This window comes from Procambarus clarkii, chromosome 11 (assembly GCF_040958095.1).
Source record: "Procambarus clarkii isolate CNS0578487 chromosome 11, FALCON_Pclarkii_2.0, whole genome shotgun sequence".
Lineage (NCBI taxonomy): Eukaryota > Metazoa > Arthropoda > Malacostraca > Decapoda > Cambaridae > Procambarus > Procambarus clarkii.
The window spans coordinates 20,967,873-20,989,297 of NC_091160.1; the positions used below are offsets into that span (position 1 = coordinate 20,967,873).

General features: G+C 46.5%; 1 protein-coding gene across 1 annotated transcript in view; it reads left to right on the forward strand.

Moving 5' to 3' along the window:
* Window positions 1–21,425, forward strand: part of TBC1D5 (TBC1 domain family member 5) — a gene marked incomplete in the record, with an annotated part of 601,299 nt that overhangs the window by 431,197 nt on the left and 148,677 nt on the right. The window contains 1 exon segment of the mRNA XM_045742746.2: window positions 21,060–21,166. Within this exon segment, the coding sequence (XP_045598702.1) occupies window positions 21,060–21,166 (107 nt within the window).

Genomic DNA, 21,425 nt, shown 5'->3' on the forward strand with positions numbered 1-21,425 from the left:
GCAATGCGTTATAAGCTGGAAGAAAAAAGGAGGTTGAAGCAGTTGAGTAACCAGACTTCAGGAGAGGACATTATGGTGACCTTTGAAATTTTTTTAGTGAGTATAATTGGACAGACTTGATGCTAGGCAAGGAAGTAAATGAGATGTATGTCAAGTTTTGTGAAATACATGATAAAGGCACAAAAAAATTTATACCAAAACAGAGATGCAGAACTAGGAAACAGGATTGGTTCAATAGAAATTGCGAGAGGGCTAGAGACCAAAAGACACTAAAATGGAATCAATACAGGAAGAGGCCGAACCCCCAAACATACCAGCGATACAAAGATGTGAGAAACAACTACACGGCAGTGAGGAGAGAGGCAGAAAGAAATTTTGAAAAAGGGATTGCAGACAAATGTAAAGCAGAACCAGGTCTATTCTATAAATTCATAAACAACAAATTGCAGGTAAAGGATAATATTCAGAGATTGAAAATGGGAAATAGATTCACGGAAGATGAAAAGGAAATGTGTGAAACACTAAACGAAAAGTTCCAAAGTGTGTTTGTACAAAATGAAATCTTTAGGGAACCAGATACAATAAGAATTCCAGAGAACAACATAGAGCACATAGAGGTGTCTAGAGACGAAGTGGAAAAAATGCTCAAGGAGCTAAGTAAGAACAAAGCAGTTGGTCCAGATGGAGTTTCACCATGGGTTCTGAGAGAATGTGCACCTGAGCTCAGCATTCCACTTCAACTGATTTTTCAGGCATCCCTGTGTACAGGAGCTGTAGCTGATGTGTGGAAAAAGGCTAACATAGTTCCAATCTACAAAAGTGGAAACAGGGAAGACCCCCTTAATTATAGACCTTTATCATTGACAAGTGTAATAGTCAAAATATTGGAAAAAATAATTAAAACTAAATGGGTAGAACACTTGGAGGAAAACGCTATAATATCAGACAGACAGTATTGTTTTCGATCTGGAAGATCCTGTGTAACGAACTTGCTCAGTTTTTATGATCGAGCCACAGAGATTTTACAGGAAAGAGATGGTTGGGTTGACTGCATCTATCTGGACCTAAAAAAGGCTTTCAACAGAGTTCCACATAAGAGGTTGTTCTGGAAACTGGAACATATTGGAGGGGTGACAGGTAAGCTACTAACATGGATGAAAAATTTCCTAACTGACAGAAAAATGAGGGCCATGATCAGAGGCAAGGTATCGGATTGTAGGAATGTCACGAGTGGAGTACCTCAGGGTTCAGTTCTTGCACCGGTAATGTTCATTGTCTACATAAACGATCTACCAGTGGGAATACACAATTACATGAACATGTTTGCTGATGATGCTAAGATAATAGGGAAGATAAGAAACTTAGATGATTGTCATGCCCTTCAAGAAGACCTGGACAAAATAAGTATATGGAGCAACACTTGGCAAATGGAATTTAATGTGAATAAATGCCATGTTATGGAATGTGGAATTGGAGAACATAGACCCCACACAACCTATAAATTATGTGAGAAATCTTTAAAGAATTCTGATAAAGAAAAGGATCTAGGGGGCCTCGTAGCCTGGTGGATAGCGCGCAGGACTCGTAATTCTGTGGCTCGGGTTCGATTCCCGCACGAGGCAGAAACAAATGGGCAAAGTTTTTTTCACCCTGAATGCCCCTGTTACCTAGCAGTAAATAGGTACCTGGGAGTTAGTCAGCTGTCACGGGCTGCTTCCTGGGGGTGGAGGCCTGGTCGAGGACCGGGCCGCGGGGACACTAAAGCCCCGAAATCATCTCAAGATAACCTCAAGATAAGGGGTGGTTTTAGATAGAAAAATGTCACCTGAGGACCACATTAAGAACATTGTGCGAGGAGCCTATGCTACACTTTCTAACCTTAGAATTGCTATTAAATACATGGAAGGAGAAATACTAAAGAAATTGTTCACGACTTTTGTTAGGCCAAAGCTAGAATATGCAGCAGTTGTGTGGTGCCCATATCTTAAGAAGCACATCAACAAACTGGAAAAGGTGCAACGACATGCCACTGAGTGGCTCCCAGAACTGAAGGACAAGAGCTACGAGGAGAGATTAGAGGCATTAAATATGCAAAAACTAGAAGATAGAAGAAAAAGAGGCAATATGATCACTACATTCAAAATAGTAACAGGAATAGATAAAATTGATAGGGAAGAATTCCTGAGACTCGGAACTTCAAGAACAAGAGGTCATAGATTTAAACTAATGAAACAAAGCTGCCGGAGAAATATACGAAAATTCACTTTTGTAAACAGAGTGGTAGACGATTGGAACAAGTTAGGTGAGAAGGTGGTGGAGGCCAAGACCGTCAGTAGTTTCAAAGCATTATATGACAAAGAGTGCTGGGTAGACGGGACACCACGAGCGTAGCTCTCATCCTGTAACTACACTTAGGTAATTACACTTAGGTAATTACACACACACAGTGTACACATATACACGTGTACACACACATACACGTGAAAAGAAAATTACAAGCTGCCGACCAGTGGGCAGAGAGCACCACGCTGGCCAGGCGAAGAAACCACAAAACTGCATCAAAAGGCCCACCTTGACAACAAAACCTGAAAGTCCCAGCATGACCACAACATGTGCCAAGACCCAAAAAGATCAGTCTGCAAGTCAGGAAGATCCCAGAACTCCAGAAAGCCGGACCGGGTCACACACGAGGAAACAAAGCCCCCTGAACCCACAAAAGAGGCCCAAGAGGAAGAAACCTTCGGAACGAAACCAAAGAACCCAAAGGAACCCGGAATCGAACCAGGGGGGAGCCCAGACCACCACATTTGCCGGCGGAGATACACCACAGAAAGGCCAAGCACAGCCCCCAGACAGAACCCCCAGGGAAACTGTCAAAACAGACCGAAAACCGACAGACAAGGTGTGGTAGCAAGCATAACAGCCAGGGACACTGAGCCCAAACCCAAGGGCCCAGACTCAAAACCGACAAAATGGAAAACCCAGTGTAAAATCAACACTCAAACGTTCCCAGAGGAACAGAAAATGGACAGAAAACACCAAAAAAGCAAAGAGACAACAACAGGAGAATAAAACTGCTGAAAAAATGGTGAAAACTCACCCCAGACGCTCGCTCGCACACCCAGGCGCATGTAAACAAACCACAACGCCACCCTGGTGGCCACGCCAGGAAACTGGCAGAAGAAAATGGCCACCAGAACAGAGGGCTGTGACCAATGCAAAAGATACGAAAAGACGCCAGCAAAAGTGGGAAGCAAGCAGACTGGATAGGCGAAAAACTCCGCCCAAAAGCAGAAAGCCCAGGCAGGGGCAAACCGCCCCAGAACTGCTAGCAGGCATCCCCCACAGCCCCAGAAACCCGCAACAGAGGCCCCGGGGCAGAGCCGTCTTCCAAGCCCTCCGCCCTTAAAGAAAAGGAAGAGTCCATGGGAAAGACAGCAAAAAAGGACCGCTGGTAAGACCCAGAAGCATTGGCAGGAGGAACAGGCTCAAAAACCTCCATCCCCAACCCGAACGGGGCAGCCCCTGAAAACCGTCCGAGTCTCGGCCCCAACTAAACCCCGCCCCGACCCCGAAACCCACAGACGGTCCGAAGCTGGGAACAGGAAGGGAAAGGGGCGAACAGCACCTAACCAAAACGGGGCGGCCTCAGGGCATCCGAGTGGGAAATCAACAACAACCTAACCTAGCTTGCAACACTGATGCCGCCTGTACTCTGAACAGTAATAACATCAGGAGAGTACTGGAGAACAAGCAGAGAATCTCTCTCACAAGACTCCGGGTCAAGGTGTCAGTGACACAACAGGCAGCATGACGGAGGTAAAAGTGGCGACTGGCACTCGGAGACAAAGGCACAGCAACCAACGATCCCGTACAAGAAGGGTTGGAACCCGGAAGACACATTCAATGGTCTACTGAGCCCAGACAGGGGTTTCCAAGACCCGTAGGCTGACTGCTACCGGAAGCCCGGGCAAGGTTCTGCTAACCGGTTAAGAAACCCAAAAATAACAAGAGGGTAGAGGATAGCACTGAAAACCTCTGCAACATGTACAATCACGGGGACCTAGCAGAGGGCCACCAAACACTACCAGTGGAACTATAGCCACACTAGACAGACCCCCACCAGGCAAATGAAAATAAAAACAAAAGAAAATCCCCGCAAAAGTACACCGTCTCAAGAGGCAACAGGAACCGGTCGCCGGTTAAGTGGCAGGTCGCGCAACACCTTGACGCCCTAACCAGCACAATACCAGTCCCTACTCAGGGCCAAACAAGGGCCCCAAGGGCGAGGCAAATGCCGAGCAGCAAAAACCTCTACAGGAATGGTTCCTGAACGCCCCAGGGAAGATAACCCTGTCACGCAAGAGCAGTACTCACAGGGTGCTTAGAGAAGGAAGCCGCTAAGTGCATGCAGCGTTGGCACTGATGAGGTACTCCTGGCCACCGCACAACACAACACACGGCAGTGAATGCCACACAAGGCAAACACCACCTAGGAAACTGAGGCCAGAGAAGCGTCTATCCCGGTTGACATTAGCTTACGAACTGATGCTAGGCAGCCAGCGCGGTAGGTCCGGGGCTCCCCCCTCCCCCTCTCGGGGCAGGGAGGGCTACACGGACGATCGGCGCGGCAGTAAAGTGTGATGTTTGCTTGTTTCCATGGGATTGTAGGAGTTTCTATTTCTTTGTTCGATTTTTTGTTTTAGTTTTTTACCATGTGGGGTTTGTTTTGTTATGCCTACCTTCCTGGGTGCCTAACCCCTGTCGATGGCAGATAAGGAAAACACCAACCACAAGAGGGTTTTCCCAGGGCCATTGCTCCCTGAAACCTCTCTGAAGGGGCCAGGTTCTGGCGCTGGTCCCTGGTAGGTCTGAACTCCTTAGCTAATGTCCCGGTCTAATATAACATACATTAGCCCGATAAGCTCCAGGGAGCCTCCGGGGCTTACCCAGAAAATGGAGTTTCATTACATTCAACGGTGTTTTTTTTTATTTATTTATTTTTGGCTATTTGAGCATAAAAGTTGTTATTATATATCTCGCCATGGGTCGCAAAAAAGCCAATGCTAAGGTTCAAGGTAGAAATCACATGTGAGAATGACCATAGAGGAAAAACAAGAGATCATTCGTAAACATAAAAATGGTACACTTGTTGTTGAACTAGCTAAGCAATACTCTATAACAAATCTTCAGGAGAGGAAGAGGAGGCAGTAGAGGATGTCCCTTCCTCATTAATTAAGAAAATGTGTGCAGTATGGGAAGAACTGCAAAGTTTTGGTGAAAAGAATCACCTAGATAAAGCTTTAGCAGGACATTGCATTGATCTTATTAACCCTTAAACTGCGCATGGCGTATATATATGCCCTGAGTAACATGTCCCACCGTGCGCATGGCGTATATGTATGCCCAAGGGTGCCAGGCCCGATTCAAATAGCCCGCAGCTACACGGGGTTCACATAAGCTTCCTCAGGGCTCTTGTAAACAGACGCCATTTAAAAAAAAAAAAATCGTGGGCAATATTCTCAGGTGTGAGAGGCACAGTACTATTGGAGCAACCATGGCTGGCGCTCGCAGCATGAGTGAACAGCATTGCTGTTCAGCTTGTGACCACAGCATCGCCGAAAAATGTCAAAATAAATATATAATTGCTATTATTTAACGATGACAATATTACAGATGACCCCTGATTGATATAAATAACCAGGGTTGTGATAATAGCAGGATTGTTGTAATAATTAGTGCTGTGGGACGAGTGATGCAGAGAGACGGAGGGAGATAACATCGTTTACTGACTGTGTGGCCACCTATTACTGTCTGCATTCACCAAACCAGCTCAGTGGTTCTCTATGGTGAACACAAATGTAGTTACTTATATATAATGTGTGTATTAGTGTAATAACAGCAAAAGGATTAAGGACTTCTCGTTTCAGATGACTGCTGTCCCAGGTCCGTCTTCTATTCAAGCCATACACTTGGATGGTGTCCTTGGACCCCCAGGACGCATATTGGCACGTCCCTATTCATCCGGGGTTCAGGGACTGGCTAGGTTTTGCTGTGGGGTGTCAGTCTTAATGCTTTCGTTGCCTTTCATTTGGCTTAAATCTGGCGCCTCGGGTGTTTACACACTTTACCTGGGTCGTGGTGGTCTGTTTGGGTCTGCTAGGGGTTCGGGTTCTGGCCTACCTCGACGATTGGCTGGTGTGGGCTCCCAGTCAGTCTGCTTGTCTGCTTGCCAGGGATTTGGTTCTTTCCCAGCTCGCCGGGTTCAGGTTCCTGGTGAAATGGAGGAAGTCCAATCTGGGTCCCTCTCAGGTTCAGTCTTGGCTGGGTATAGTGTGGGGACTCTCAGACCTCTTTCTTGTCTCTCCCTCCGGAGGCTCTGCTGCGGCAGCGATCCCACCTTTGCTTGTTTCTGGAGGGTTTCCGGGTCACGAGGCTGTTGCTCGAAGGTTTGTGCGAGAGTCTGAACTTTGCTGGGTATAGTGTGGGGACTCTCAGACCGCTTTCTTGTCTCTCCCTCCGGAGGCTCTGCTGCGGCAGCGATTCCGCCTTTGCTTGTTTCTGGAGGGTTCCCGGGTCACGAGGCTGTTGCTCGAAGGTTTGTGCGAGAGTCTGAACTTTGCTGTGTTGGTCTTCCTGCCAGTCCGGTTGGACTTCGATGGCTGTTCTGGTTCCTTTTCCCCTTCCCCCTTCCACCTCTATCGTGATCACTGAATTCGGCCTCATTGAGTCTTAGGTCGGCTGCTGCGTTGTCGGCTTCCTCTTAGGATTTTTCAGGGTTCAGTGCCTTGGCGCCTACCCAAGCCCTCACTCGATATGTTAACGGCTGCGATGTCTCTTGGCTAGGGCACTGTGACCAGTGCTCAGCAGGCCGGCCAGGGACGGTGGGGTCCGTCCTTCCGTCGGGCCCACAGTACAGTGTGGGAGTTCACGGCGGTGTGGATGTCTCTTTGGAGGGTTCGGGTCGCTCGCAAAATGCAGTCAAATCATAACATAGAACTAAAAGGCAATGTAAAGGATTTGGGTGTACTCAAATCTTAAAAAGGTTGAAAGGTTGAAAGACCTTACCTTTAAAGAACACAATAAGGTAGCCATCACAACTACAAGAAAAATGACAGGTTGGATAACAAGAACCTTTCAAAATTGAGATGTTATACCAATGATGATACTTTTCAGGATGCTAGTGCTCTCTAGAGTGGAGGCTGTTGCTCGAAGGTTTGTGCGAGAGTCTGAACTTTGCTGTGTTGGTCTTCCTGCCAGTCCGGTTGGACTTCGATGGCTGTTCTGGTTCCTTTTCCCCTTCCCCCTTCCACCTCTATCGTGATCACTGAATTCGGCCTCATTGAGTCTTAGGTCGGCTGCTGCGTTGTCGGCTTCCTCTTAGGATTTTTCAGGGTTCAGTGCCTTGGCGCCTACCCAAGCCCTCACTCGATATGTTAACGGCTGCGATGTCTCTTGGCTAGGGCACTGTGACCAGTGCTCAGCAGGCCGGCCAGGGACGGTGGGGTCCGTCCTTCCGTCGGGCCCACAGTACAGTGTGGGAGTTCACGGCGGTGTGGATGTCTCTTTGGAGGGTTCGGGTCGCTCGCAGATCGGCGATCCAGCTCCATTCATACTGCTCCACGGTGGTTCTTTGCCTGAATCTCAGGGGGTTTGATGTGGTCCTTGGCTCTTTGAAGCTAATGTCTTCAGGTGACTTGTCTGCTGAGTTCTCGGGGTGTGGCTCTCCTGGCCATTCACGTTCGTGGGGTGTCCAACGTCCTGGCGGACGTCCTGTCACAGTTCATTTCCCTATCCAAGGAATGGACGGTCGACACTGACTTGTTCAGTTGGCTCTGCCAGACATACGGGCTCCCAGAGGTGGACCTCTTCACGTCAACGTGGTCGAGGAGTCTCCCGGTATATGTGGCGCTCTTCCCCGACTCCGTGGCCGTCGGGGTTGATTCCTTCATTCAGGACTGGTCAAGGTGGGGTTATCTGTACCTCTTTGCCTCTGGTTCCGTTGTTGCTCCAAGTCCTAGCTTACTTGGAGACTTACCAAGGAAGAGTAGTTCTGTTAGCCTCTTAGTGGCCGGCCCAGTTTTGGCTTCAGGTGCTGCTTGCTCGGTGTCCAAACCCGGGGATTTTCCAATGGCTCCGCCTCTTTCAGCAGATCGGGCCTGTCCATTATATAGCTGGTTCGATCTTCTGACAAAATGCAGTCAAATCATAACATAGAACTAAAAGGCAATGTAAAGGATTTGGGTGTACTCAAATCTTAAAAAGGTTGAAAGGTTGAAAGACCTTACCTTTAAAGAACACAATAAGGTAGCCATCACAACTACAAGAAAAATGACAGGTTGGATAACAAGAACCTTTCAAAATTGAGATGTTATACCAATGATGATACTTTTCAGGATGCTAGTGCTCTCTAGAGTGGAATACTGTTGCACAATTACAGCCCCTTTCAAAGCTTTTGAAACTGCTAACCTGGAGAGCGTGCAGAAATCCTTTACTGCAATAATCCACTCAGTAAAACATCTAACCTACGGGGACTAACTAAAATGCCTAAATCTATGTTCTCTTGAGTGCAGTCGGGAGAGATACATAATAATTTACACGTGGAAAATAGCAGAGGGGCTGGTCCCAAATCTGCACACAGAAATAACACCACATGAGACCAGAAGGCAAGGCAGAATGTGCAGAGTACCCCCGTTGAAAAGCAGAGGTGCAATAGGTACTCTGAGAGAGAACTATCATCATCAGAGGCCTGAGACTGTTCAACTCGCTTCCACTACACATAAGGGGCATAACTGACCGACCCCTCACAGTGTTCAAGAGAAACTTGATAAGCACCTCCAAAGGATACCCAATCAACCAGGCTGTGACTCATACATCAGGCTGCGAGCAGCTGCGTCCAACAGCCTTGTTGACCAGTCCAGCAACGAGGAGGCCTGGTTGAGGACCGGACCATTGGGATGCTAAGCCCCGAAACTTTCTCATGGCAAGGTAACCTTCTCCTCAAGTCTTTGTGTCTGGTCTTTTTGACGTGGGTCTATCACCATTTGTATGATGAGCAGGTGGCTTCGTTGATAGTGTCCCACCTGCATGCTTCGTCTCGGCAGCAGTATGAAGTTTCCTGACAGTCTTTTCGTTATTTCTTGTCCCTCCATAGGTTCCCTTCTGTTTCTGATCGGGTTGTCTTGTCCTTCCTTTCTTGATTGCTTCAGGACCGTCATCTTATGCTGAATACTGTCGCCTTGTATCGTGCGGCGCTGGTGGAGCCGCTTCAGTTGTTTTCAGGATGGATGTTACTTCTGCTCTGTTTTGCAAGTTGTCTCGTGCATTGTTTCATCTCCAGCCTGCTCATGCGCCTCCTTAACTGTCCTGGTCATTGAACCGGGTGTTCTCTCTTTCTCTTTTCTCCTCAGTTTGTTGTGGCCCCTTTGGTTCACAATTGTTTTTCAAAGGCTTTTTTTTTTTCCCCTGTTGGCATTGGCCTCTGGGGAGGCGGGTTGGGGAGCTTCATGCTCTCCTCCAGCGTAGAGGTTTCTGCTCTTTTTGATCCTGGTGATAGGTTTGTTCATTTGCAGCCGTCTCCTTCTTTTCTGGCGAAAAACGAGACTGCAGCTTTCCAGAGGGGTCCTTGGGTTGTTGATGCTTGGTTGGTTTGGCCGAGGGTGCATCATGTGTTGTGTACAGTTACGGCTCTTCGCCATTACCTACTATTATAGACTGTGGGTTGGTTGGTGTTGTCGTTGATTCTTCTCTATGGACAACCCAACCCACACAACTCGGTAGAGTGCTTATACTAGGAGATCACCCTTGGCGCTTCTGGCTCTTGGAGAGGGGCTCAACGTCACATGTTTAGGGGATGCGGCTCCAACACTTAGCCTCGTTGTCACGTGCACACACCCACTCGAGCCGCTGTGACTCCCCACTCTCTCCTCCTTATGAGATATGATCTCCTCAATCCCCTATGACTTACTAGTATTACCTTCTACCCTGCCCACAGCAGTGGTTCTTGGTTCTTTCTCTCTCTCTCTCCTTCTTTACTACCTCCTGGGAAGCCTCACTAGGACAAGGGCAAACACCAGCAAATTGGGATACATTTACTGGACAAAGCACATACACACACACATAATAATAATGAATCCTATACTCTATAATATTACAATCAGGTTGCACTCCAACACCATCAGAACTCTATTATCAGCTTATCAAGTGGTATCCTATCTCCTGGTTCACCACCTGATACTATCAACCACCTCAAGTTGATCAAGTCTACATACACTGTTGCACCATCAGCAAGATAATATATATATAGAAAATCAGCATTTGAATGCAATCACATATATCAGTATAAATGTTCATTGATACACAACAATGATCAATCGATCACTCTATCAGTCCTAGAACGCATACATCTGTAGGTAATCCAGCCTACGACTGTAACTCTAAACTTCAGTATAAAACACTCCTTGACATAAGAATGCAAACAGTCACTCACCTCTCACTGCGTCTTGCACGCTAATGACAACCAAACACTATCAACTCCCTATAAGTGATCCACCAGAACTTCCCTTCCACCTCTGGAAGTTCACTACCCTAATATCTTTAGGTTCTTCCGGGCTTCACTACCAGGATCCTCTGCAGCTCCTCCAGGCTGCTATCATGAAGTTTCCTTGAGCAACTACGGTGCTTCACCCTTCTGCTAGGTTCCTCCACAGCTCTCTTGGCTGCTACACCACCTCTACAGAAGCACGTGACACTCCTCTTCACTGCTTCTCACAGCTCGAGGTCCTCGACTCCACTATCTTGGAGTCTCATCAGCTACTTCATCTGCTGGCTTCGAAGTTCTCATCAACTTCTTCCTCAAAGACAAACCTGCAACCCATCGACACTCCAATAAAATTGTTTCCCCTTTGACACATAAACAAAAATAATCACACAATATGTTTGCCTCCAACCTCTATCTGTTCTCTACATACAGTGAGAGTGGACTCCCCCGTTTTGGGCGGGTCCATACTCCACCTCGCCTGGCGGCGGTCCTCACTCGCTGGGTCTTCCTCCGTCAGTCGCCCGCCAGCGCTCAGAGGGGATGGACGTCGCTCCGTGTTCCTCCCTCTCCACTCTCTTATTTCAGGCCTTCTGCCTTATTAAAACATGTCTAACTTATAAATAAACATCGCTACTGTCGCTGGGCACACGACCAACTACGAGCAATCACTATGAACTGGCGTATATCGTGCTTACCACAGATCGTCTGGTCGAGGGCGCTTCTTCCTCTGACGAGGCTTGGTCAGGGCGCTCCACGGCCCACAATAATGCCTCCGGGCGGCTTAATATTCACTAATTATCGCCCATGACTTGAGACCACACGTCCCCAGCTCGATTCCACAGCTGGTACGTCTGCACACTTCTCTTCGAGATATATCACTAGGGGTTCCCTTCTGACGGGAGCTCAACGGAGCGCGGCTTTTCCCCTGCGATGTCTGGCCTCAAGTGAGGTCAAAGCCCCTCCAGAAGCGAGCCTCACGCCTCCAGCAAAATGTCCACATCTCCTAGCCAGTCATTTATCTGTTTTCTTCTTCATTGCCCATAATCTCAAATTGTTATACATATCCAAGCAACTATTTTACATATGCGTTATCACCTCAATATTTGCTAGACCTTCTAATCAGGTCAGGCTTGACGAATAACTCTCAAGGAGGGAGACTCGTTTCTCCTGTAGGCTGAGATCATAACACTCCCCTCCCCTTATTTTTGAGAGTTATTCTAGTGGCTAGGCTCGGGATAATACATCCGCCACTACACTGTCTCGTTCTTCAACCGACTGGTTCGACCGGTTAGTCCGTTTACATACTCCCTTAGGAGTCTACAACTAGTTTGTTGCTCCTTGCAACATCTGGCTCACAACTCTCCAGAAACACGATCTTCTCACAAACGATTTGACTTCTCTGGCGCCTCTTGGCTAGGCTGTCCTCCTTGGACGCCTGCAATCCATTGGTCCACTCTACTTATTGTTTCCACCCTCCGTTACCTCGTCTTCTTCTCTTCACGTCCAGAGTCAAACATCTATTGTCTGTACCTCCTCTGTCGCCTTCACAATTCCATCTACTGCCATTATACTTCCGTCTCCTGTCATCACACTTCACTCCCTCGTCTTCACCGACGATCCTCCCTTTTGTCTCCTCATTTATCCGAGACCTCATCCTGTTTGACTTCCATCGAGTCCTCGGCTTTCTTCTATTCCTCCATGCTTGTATCATCATCTTCTTCCCACACTTCTCACCTGTATACAACTCCCTTTCTTCTCCTTCAACTCTTCTTCGTTCCCTAAAAGTTTCTTTGAGCACTGTACTACAGCCAACAGCACTCGACCATACATGTCGCTTTGCCTCTCCTAGAGTGCTCGTAAGCATCTCTCCACACATGCTGTCTCTTCTCCTTTCATTTTCTCGGCTATCACTCTTCTTCATTATTTCTCCTCCACGTTGTCTGTGAAACATGCCAACTCCTGACATCTCAAACAACTTAACTCCACTATCCCTATGCCTCTGTGCTCGTGGACCACTTGACGCTCTATTCCCGTCTTCAGTCTGTCCACATCCTTACTCATTCCTACTCAGCACAGTTGCATTCACCTTCCGGCTCTTAATTTCAGCAGTCTGGGCTTTACTCAGGTCAACTCTCTTCACGGTATTCTTCTTCGGCTGGGCCATCTTCACTTTTGACCTCACCGAGACTTCATCTTCCTGGGCTGGACCTTCATCAAACAACCACGCTATATCTACGTCGATATCTTCTACCGGTTTAATTGATACTGTCTCATCTCCTCCAGCGTCTTCCTTGTCGGCCACCTCTGTCTTCATCACTACCGAGACAGGGTACTCAATGGCTTGGCGGTCTCCTGACTCATCTCCTCGGATGTCAGTCAGGTTCACACTCTCAGGTGTCCCACCCGTGCCGTGGCCTTCTGGGCACTCCTCTGGCACAGTCTCCGCTATGACTCTTGGCAACACCTTTGTCCCGCACAAGTCATTCCCCAGGATCACTTGGACTCCTGGAACAGGTATGTCGGGGCACACTCCCAACATCACCTCTGCCGACACATATTCCGACCTTAGCTGGACAGTACAAATGGGCATGTCACTCTCAGACAACAACCCATACACTTTCATTTTACTCCTGCCAGCTAACCGTCGATCATTCCCAATCAGGCTTCTCGTAATCAAGCTCTGATTAGCTCCGGTATCCCTTAAGATACCCACTTCTACCTCAGGTTGGCCTCCTACACTGATCCAACCTTTGCTCATGAACGGCCTATACCTCTCGTTCACTAAGTTCGCTCTCTGTGGTTTGTCTTGGAACACATTGGCATATTTACTTCGGGGGTCACACATGGCCAGGGTCACAACTCTCTTGCCCTGTCTACAATCTCGCATCACGTGACCCAATCCGTTACAATTGTAACATCTCATCTGGGAAAAATCTCTTCTATATGTATCAAAGCGGCTCTGACTTTGTCCACTCACATGAGAGTTCCTCGGGCCAGGTACACTACCTGCACTCTGTGGGACTTTACTGGACTCTTGATTCCCTGGATAACGATTAGTTTCTCGTTTGGCTCCTCCATCCTCACTTTCTGATGAAGTGCACGACCTACTCTTCTGAGTTTTAGGGTACTTACTTTTATCTGCCCATTTATCAAAATTTTCCTCACCCCAGACTCTTCTGGGTCTTTCATAATTTCTTTCTCCCCAGACTCCATTGGATCTGCTATTGCTGCGTCTCACCTCGCTTCTCACTCTGTTCTCCCTTAAGCTCTTGTATGCTTCGGTAATCATATCCGCCCTATCTGCGGCATCTTTCACCTCCTTTATCCCTGCTTCTTGGATTTTGAACTTTGTTTCGGGATGCATCATCTCCAAGAACTTCTCCATGACCATCAGTTGCTTCAGGTCAGCGTAAGATCCAACTCCAGCAGCCTCAATCCACTTCTGGAATCGTCTTTCCAGATCTCTTGCTGTCTCAGCAAACGTACATGCTCCAACTTTGATCATCTCTCTGAAGCGCTTCCTATAAGCTTCTGGGGTTAACTGAAACGAGCGCAATATGCTGCTCTTTACTGTGGCGTAATCCTGGCACTCTTCCAGTGACAATTGGGTGTAAGCCTCCCTGGCTGCACCAGTCAATCTTAACTGGACCAGCTGGGCCCATTCCTCCTGTGGCCACTCCTTGATACTGGCTACTTTCTCAAAATGCTCGAAGAAGCTCTCTGCCTCTTCGGGCACAAACAAGGGAATGTCCTTCTCCCTAACCCTAACCTCTGGTGGGTGTAATTACCTAAGTGTAATTACCTAAGTGTAGTTACAGGATGAGAGCTACGCTCGTGGTGTCCCGTCTTCCCAGCACTCTTTGTCATATAACGCTTTGAAACTACTGACGGTCTTGGCCTCCACCACCTTCTCACTTAACTTGTTCCAACTGTCTACCACTCTATTTGTGAAGGTGAATTTTCTTATATTTCTTCGGCATCTGTGTTTAGCTAGTTTAAATCTATGACCTCTTGTTCTTGAAATTCCAGGTCTCAGGAAGTCTTCCCTGTCGATTTTATCAATTCCTGTTACTATTTTGTATGTAGTGATCATATCACCTCTTTTTCTTCTGTCTTCTAGTTTTGGCATGTTTAATGCTTCCAACCTCTCCTCGTAGCTCTTGCCCTTCAGTTCTGGGAGCCACTTTGTAGCATGTCTTTGCACCTTTTCCAGTTTGTTGATGTGCTTCTTAAGATATGGGCACCACACAACAGCTGCATATTCTAGCTTTGGCCTAACAAAAGTCATGAACAATTTCTTTAATATATCGCCATCCATGTATTTAAATGCAATTCTGAAGTTAGAAAGCATAGCATAGGCTCCTTGCACAATATTCTTTATGTGGTCCTCAGGTGATAGTTTTCTATCTAGAACCACTCCTAGATCTCTTTCTTTATCAGAATTCTTTAAAGATTTCTCACATAATATATAGGTTGTGTGGGGTCTATGTTCTCCTATTCCACATTCCATAACATGACATTTATTAACATTAAATTCCATTTGCCAAGTGGTGCTCCATATACTTATTTTGTCCAGGTCTTCTTGAAGGGCATGACAGTCATCTAAATTTCTTATCCTTCCTATTATCTTAGCATCATCAGCAAACATGTTCATATAATTCTGTATACCAACTGGTAGATCATTTATGTAGACAATAAACATCACTGGTGCAAGAACTGAACCCTGTGGTACTCCACTTGTGACATTTCTCCATTCTGATACATTGCCTCTGATTACTGCCCTCATTTTTCTATCAGTCAGAAAATTTTTCATCCATGATAGAAGCTTACCTGTCACCCCTCCAATATTTTCCAGTTTCCAGAACAACCTCTTATGTGGAACTCTGTCGAAAGCCTTTTTTAGGTCCAGATAGATGCAGTCAACCCAACCATCTCTTTCCTGTAATATCTCTGTGGCTCGATCATAGAAACTTAGTAAATTCGATACACAGGATCTTCCAGATCGAAAACCATACTGTCTGTCTGATATTATATCATTTCTCTCTAGGTGTTCTACCCATTTAGTTTTGATTAGTTTTTCCAATACTTTCACTATTACACTTGTCAATGATACAGGTCTATAATTGAGGGGGTCTTCCCTGCTGCCACTTTTGTAGATTGGAACTATGTTAGCCTGTTTCCACCCGTCTGCTACGATTCCTGTACACAGGGATGCCTGAAAGATCAGGTGAAGTGGAATGCTGAGCTCAGATGCACATTCTCTCAGAACCCATGGTGAAACGCCATCTGGGCCAGCTGCTTTGTTCTTACCGAGCTCCTTGAGCATTTTTTCCACTTCGTCTCTAGACACCTCTATGTGTTCTATGTTGTTCTCTGGAATTCTTATTGTATCTGGTTCCCTAAAGATTTCATTTTGTACAAACACACTTTGGAACTTTTCGTTTAGTGTTTCACACATTTCCTTTTCATCTTCCGTGAATCTATTTCCCATTTTCAACCTCTGAATATTATCCTTTACCTGCAATTTGTTGTTTATGAATTTATAGAATAGACCTGGTTCTGTTTTACATTTGTCCGCAATCCCTTTTTCAAAATTTCTTTCTGCCTCTCTCCTCACTGCCGTGTAGTTGTTTCTCGCATCTTTGTATCGCTGGTATGTTTGGGGGTTCGGCCTTTTCCTGTATTGATTCCATTTTTGTGTCTTTCAGTCTCTAGCCCTCTCGCAATTTCTATTGAACCAATCCTGTTTCCTAGTTCTGCATCTCTGTTTTGGTATAAATTTGTTTGTGCCTTTATCATATATTTCACAAAACTTGCCATACATCTCATTCACTTCCTTGCCTAGCATCAAGTCTGTCCAATTATACTCACTAAAAAAATTTCTAAGGTCACCATAATGTCCTCTCCTGAAGTCTGGTTTTTCAACTGCTTCAACCTCCTTATTTTCTTCCAGCTTATAACACATTGCATACGTTATTCCCAAAAAGACATGGTCACTTTTACCCAAGGGAGGAAGGTACTGAATGTCAAATATCTCTTCCTCCTTCCTGGTAAATATCAAATCTAGCATGGAGGGAACGTCCCCTTCCCTCATCCTCGTAGCTTGTTTAACATGTTGATACAAGAATGTTTCCAGGATGAGGTCTACAAATTTACAGGTCCAAAAATCTTCTGTTTTAGCTTCATATGCTTCCCAGTCTATGGATTTCAAGTTGAAGTCACCGACTATCAACAGTCGTGATCTATCGTTATCCGCTCTCGCTATAATCTCTCTCATTATTGTTATAAGACCTTCACGTTTACTATCTAGCTCCTCCTTTGACCATGTGCTGCTTGGCGGTGGACTATATGCATTTATCATCATTAGTTTATCATCCTCATAGCAGATCTCTAGTGCTATTATGTCAACTTCTTGTGGATTGGCAGTCATTATTTCCTTCACCTTTAGGTGTTCTTTTACCAGCACAGCAACGCCACCGCCTTTCCTAATTTTTCTGTCCCGTCTCCAAATTGAGTAGCCCCTTGGGAATATGACCTCATTTAAAATAACATCTTCAAGTTTTGTCTCCGTGAGTGCAACAATGTCTGGTGTCTGCAGCTGTATTACATGATACCTGGGTGGTGCTCTCTGGCAACCCATGTTCAATCCTTTGCTCAGCCAAGGTTCTATTCACTTCTATCTGCATTTGTTTTGTTCTCTCTTTTTCTTTTTCGACCTGGGCTTTTTCTTTTTCGACCTCTAGTCTTGCTTTCTCTTTTTCTTTCTCCTGTTCCAACTCCAGTTCTCTTACTCTGGTTTTCTCTTTTTCTACTTCCAGTCTGGTTTTCTCTTTTTCTACCTCCAGTCTGGTTTTCTCTTTTTCTATTTCCAGTCTGGTTTTCTCTTTTATCTGGAGTTCTAATTTCATCTTTTCCAGCTGGAACTGTCTCTCCTTGTCCTCACGCTGTTGCTGCATCTGGAGCTCTAACTGGAATCTCTCCAAGCTCCTATTTCGGCTACTCCTGCTACTGCGGCTACTCTTGCTACTCCTACTTGATCCCTGGGATCTCACTTCATCCTGCCTATCATCCTCCTTTCCACTTTCAGCTCCTTTTTGGGCTCCTTGCTCTGCCGCTTCCCTTCTGGCTCTCAACTGTCTAAGGATCTCATCCTTCATCCCAGCTACTTTAGATGCTTTCAACCTAATGCCACATTTTTCTGCTATTTGCTTCAATTGATCCCTCGTGCAACCTTCCAAGTCCTCAGGCTTGCCTGACTCCACAAATGCTTGCACCTTATCCATCTTTGTCCTGTGAATCTTCCCAAGAGAGAGAATATACACCTGCGGTCACACAGTTTATCTATCTCAGCAAGGGTGTACAAATCCACTCTTGGACAGGGTGTGGGTGTGTCAGTTCACTCTCCCGGACACAGGCCCCCAATTATTATAGACTGTGGGTTGGTTGGTGTTGTCGTTGATTCTTCTCTATGGACAACCCAACCCACACAACTCGGTAGAGTGCTTATACTAGGAGATCACCCTTGGCGCTTCTGGCTCTTGGAGAGGGGCTCAACGTCACACGTTTAGGGGATGCGGCTCCAACACTTAGCCTCGTTGTCACGTGCACACACCCACTTGAGCCGCTGTGACTCCCCACTCTCTCCTCCTTATGAGATATGATCTCCTCAATCCCCTATGACTTACTAGTATTACCTTCTACCCTGCCCACAGCAGTGGTTCTTGGTTCTTTCTCTCTCTCTCTCCTTCTTTACTACCTCCTGGGAAGCCTCACTAGGACAAGGGCAAACACCAGCAAATTGGGATACATTTACTGGACAAAGCACATACACACACATAATAATAATGAATCCTATACTCTATAATATTACAATCAGGTTGCACTCCAACACCATCAGAACTCTATTATCAGCTTATCAAGTGGTATCCTATCTCCTGGTTCACCACCTGATACTATCAACCACCTCAAGTTGATCAAGTCTACATACACTGTTGCACCATCAGCAAGATAATATATATATAGAAAATCAGCATTTGAATGCAATCACATATATCAGTATAAATGTTCATTGATACACAACAATGATCAATCGATCACTCTATCAGTCCTAGAACGCATACGTCTGTAGGTAATCCAGCCTATGACTGTAACTCTAAACTTCAGTATAAAACACTCCTTGACATAAGAATGCAAACAGTCACTCACCTCTCACTGCGTCTTGCACGCTAATGACAACCAAACACTATCAACTCCCTATAAGTGATCCACCAGAACTTCCCTTCCACCTCTGGAAGTTCACTACCCTAATATCTTTAGGTTCTTCCGGGCTTCACTACCAGGATCCTCTGCAGCTCCTCCAGGCTGCTATCATGAAGTTTCCTTGAGCAACTACGGTGCTTCACCCTTCTGCTAGGTTCCTCCACAGCTCTCTTGGCTGCTACACCACCTCTACAGAAGCACGTGACACTCCTCTTCACTGCTTCTCACAGCTCGAGGTCCTCGCCTCCACTATCTTGGAGTCTCATCAGCTACTTCATCTGCTGGCTTCGAAGTTCTCAGCAACTTCTTCCTCAAAGACAAACCTGCAACCCATCGACACTCCAATAAAATTGTTTCCCCTTTGACACATAAACAAAAATAATCACACAATATGTTTGCCTCCAACCTCTATCTGTTCTCTACATACAGTGAGAGTGGACTCCCCCGTTTTGGGCGGGTCCATACTCCACCTCGCCTGGCGGCGGTCCTCACTCGCTGGGTCTTCCTCCGTCAGGAGCCAGGCTCCCTCAGTCGCCCGCCAGCGCTCAGAGGGGATGGACGTCGCTCCGTGTTCCTCCCTCTCCACTCTCTTATTTCAGGCCTTCTGCCTTATTAAAACATGTCTAACTTATAAATAAACATCGCTACTGTCGCTGGGCACACGACCAACTACGAGCAATCACTATGAACTGGCGTATATCGTGCTTACCACAGATCGTCTGGTCGAGGGCGCTTCTTCCTCTGACGAGGCTTGGTCAGGGCGCTCCACGGCCCACAATAATGCCTCCGGGCGGCTTAATATTCACTAATTATCGCCCATGACTTGAGACCACACGTCCCCAGCTCGATTCCACAGCTGGTACGTCTGCACACTTCTCTTCTCTTCGAGATATATCACTAGGGGTTCCCTTCTGACGGGAGCTCAACGGAGCGCGGCTTTTCCCCTGCGATGTCTGGCCTCAAGTGAGGTCAAAGCCCCTCCAGAAGCGAGCCTCACGCCTCCAGCAAAATGTCCACATCTCCTAGCCAGTCATTTATCTGTTTTCTTCTTCATTGCCCATAATCTCAAATTGTTATACATATCCAAGCAACTATTTTACATATGCGTTATCACCTCAATATTTGCTAGACCTTCTAATCAGGTCAGGCTTGACGAATAACTCTCAAGGAGGGAGACTCGTTTCTCCTGTAGGCTGAGATCATAACACTACGCACCACGGACTTGGTGGCCAGGGACGTGCTTTCGGTTGACTCGGTTTCCCTTCTTCCCTGTTCCAGTGTTCGGGTCTCCAAGGTTGTCCTCAGAGTTATTTGGTCCAGCCAGCTTGCAGACTATTCTCGTGCCCATGAAGTTCGTAAGTTTGCTGCGTTGGCTGCCGTCTTCGTTAATAGGACTTGGGCTGACATTCGGGCATGGGGTTTTTGGAGGTCGAACGGGGTCCTGGCTGCTCGCTACCTAGTTAATGTTCCTGGCCCCTAGTCAGGCGTGTGTCGCATTGGGTTGGCGCTCCTACACTCAACTTCGAGTGTAGGAGTGAGTGGCGACTGCCTCCCGGGTAAGTCCCTCTTGTTTTATCTTTGAGGAAGTAGCTCCAGGGAGCCGAAGGGGCTCTCCACAGAAAACCAGCATTGAATGTAATGAAACGCCATTTCCTGGGTGGGACCTGGAGGCTCGCCAGCAACCCTCCCTCCCTCTGGTTGGTAATTTTCGCATGTCTTGACATCCAGTCTCAGAACTCGGGTATGGATAGCAGGCATGGGGGTCTGGGGCTCCCCCTTTCCCCTTCTCGGGGAGGGGGGGGTGAGATGATGGTTGTGACTTCATTCTTGTGTGCTCATTTTTCGTTTTGTAAATTCTGTTCAACAGTTTGACTTTCTGTAGCAATGTTTAATCAGATAAGATTTATTTTGGGGTGCCTACCTGGTGGGTAGCTGGCCAATAAATTCATAGATAGTTATCATACGTGCCATTGCTTCCTGCACCATTCTAGAGGGTAGGGGGGGGGGTCAGTTTCTAGCTCATGGTCCCCAGTAAACCAAAAGAACTCAGTGACTGATGGCATCTAGTAGTTTGGCTATTCATTAGCATAGTAGCTTTAGGGAGCCACCAGAGCCCACCTTGATAGTGACGTTTCATTACATTAAATGCTGGTTTCTTGCGTACATAATATTTAAATCCAATATATGATATTCTCATTATTCCATAATTATTAGTGACATAAAATCTTATCAGTATTAATTCAATGTTTTATTTAACCAGTGTTGGTTGGTGACTACACAACATGCCTAAAGTTTCTCATGCGGTATCCAGCTGCAGCTGATGTTCAGTACATCATACAGTTGGCTCTTCACCTACGTAATCCTAAAGTGAGTATTTTGTACCAAAACTATTTTATCATGTTAATGAGGCTCAACCACAGCCTATAAATAAATACCAGTGCACTCCTGATTCAGCGAACTTCTTTTCTGTGAATCTCCAGTTGCAATGCACGCTGTCCAGGCCAGACTTACTTCCTTTGCTGAACAAGTTTTTGGAGAATTGGTGAAGCAGGGGGTATTTGGACTTGCTTAGGAAGGTTGGGCCAGAGTTTATAGACCTGTGGGAAAGTTGTCCATCATATGATAT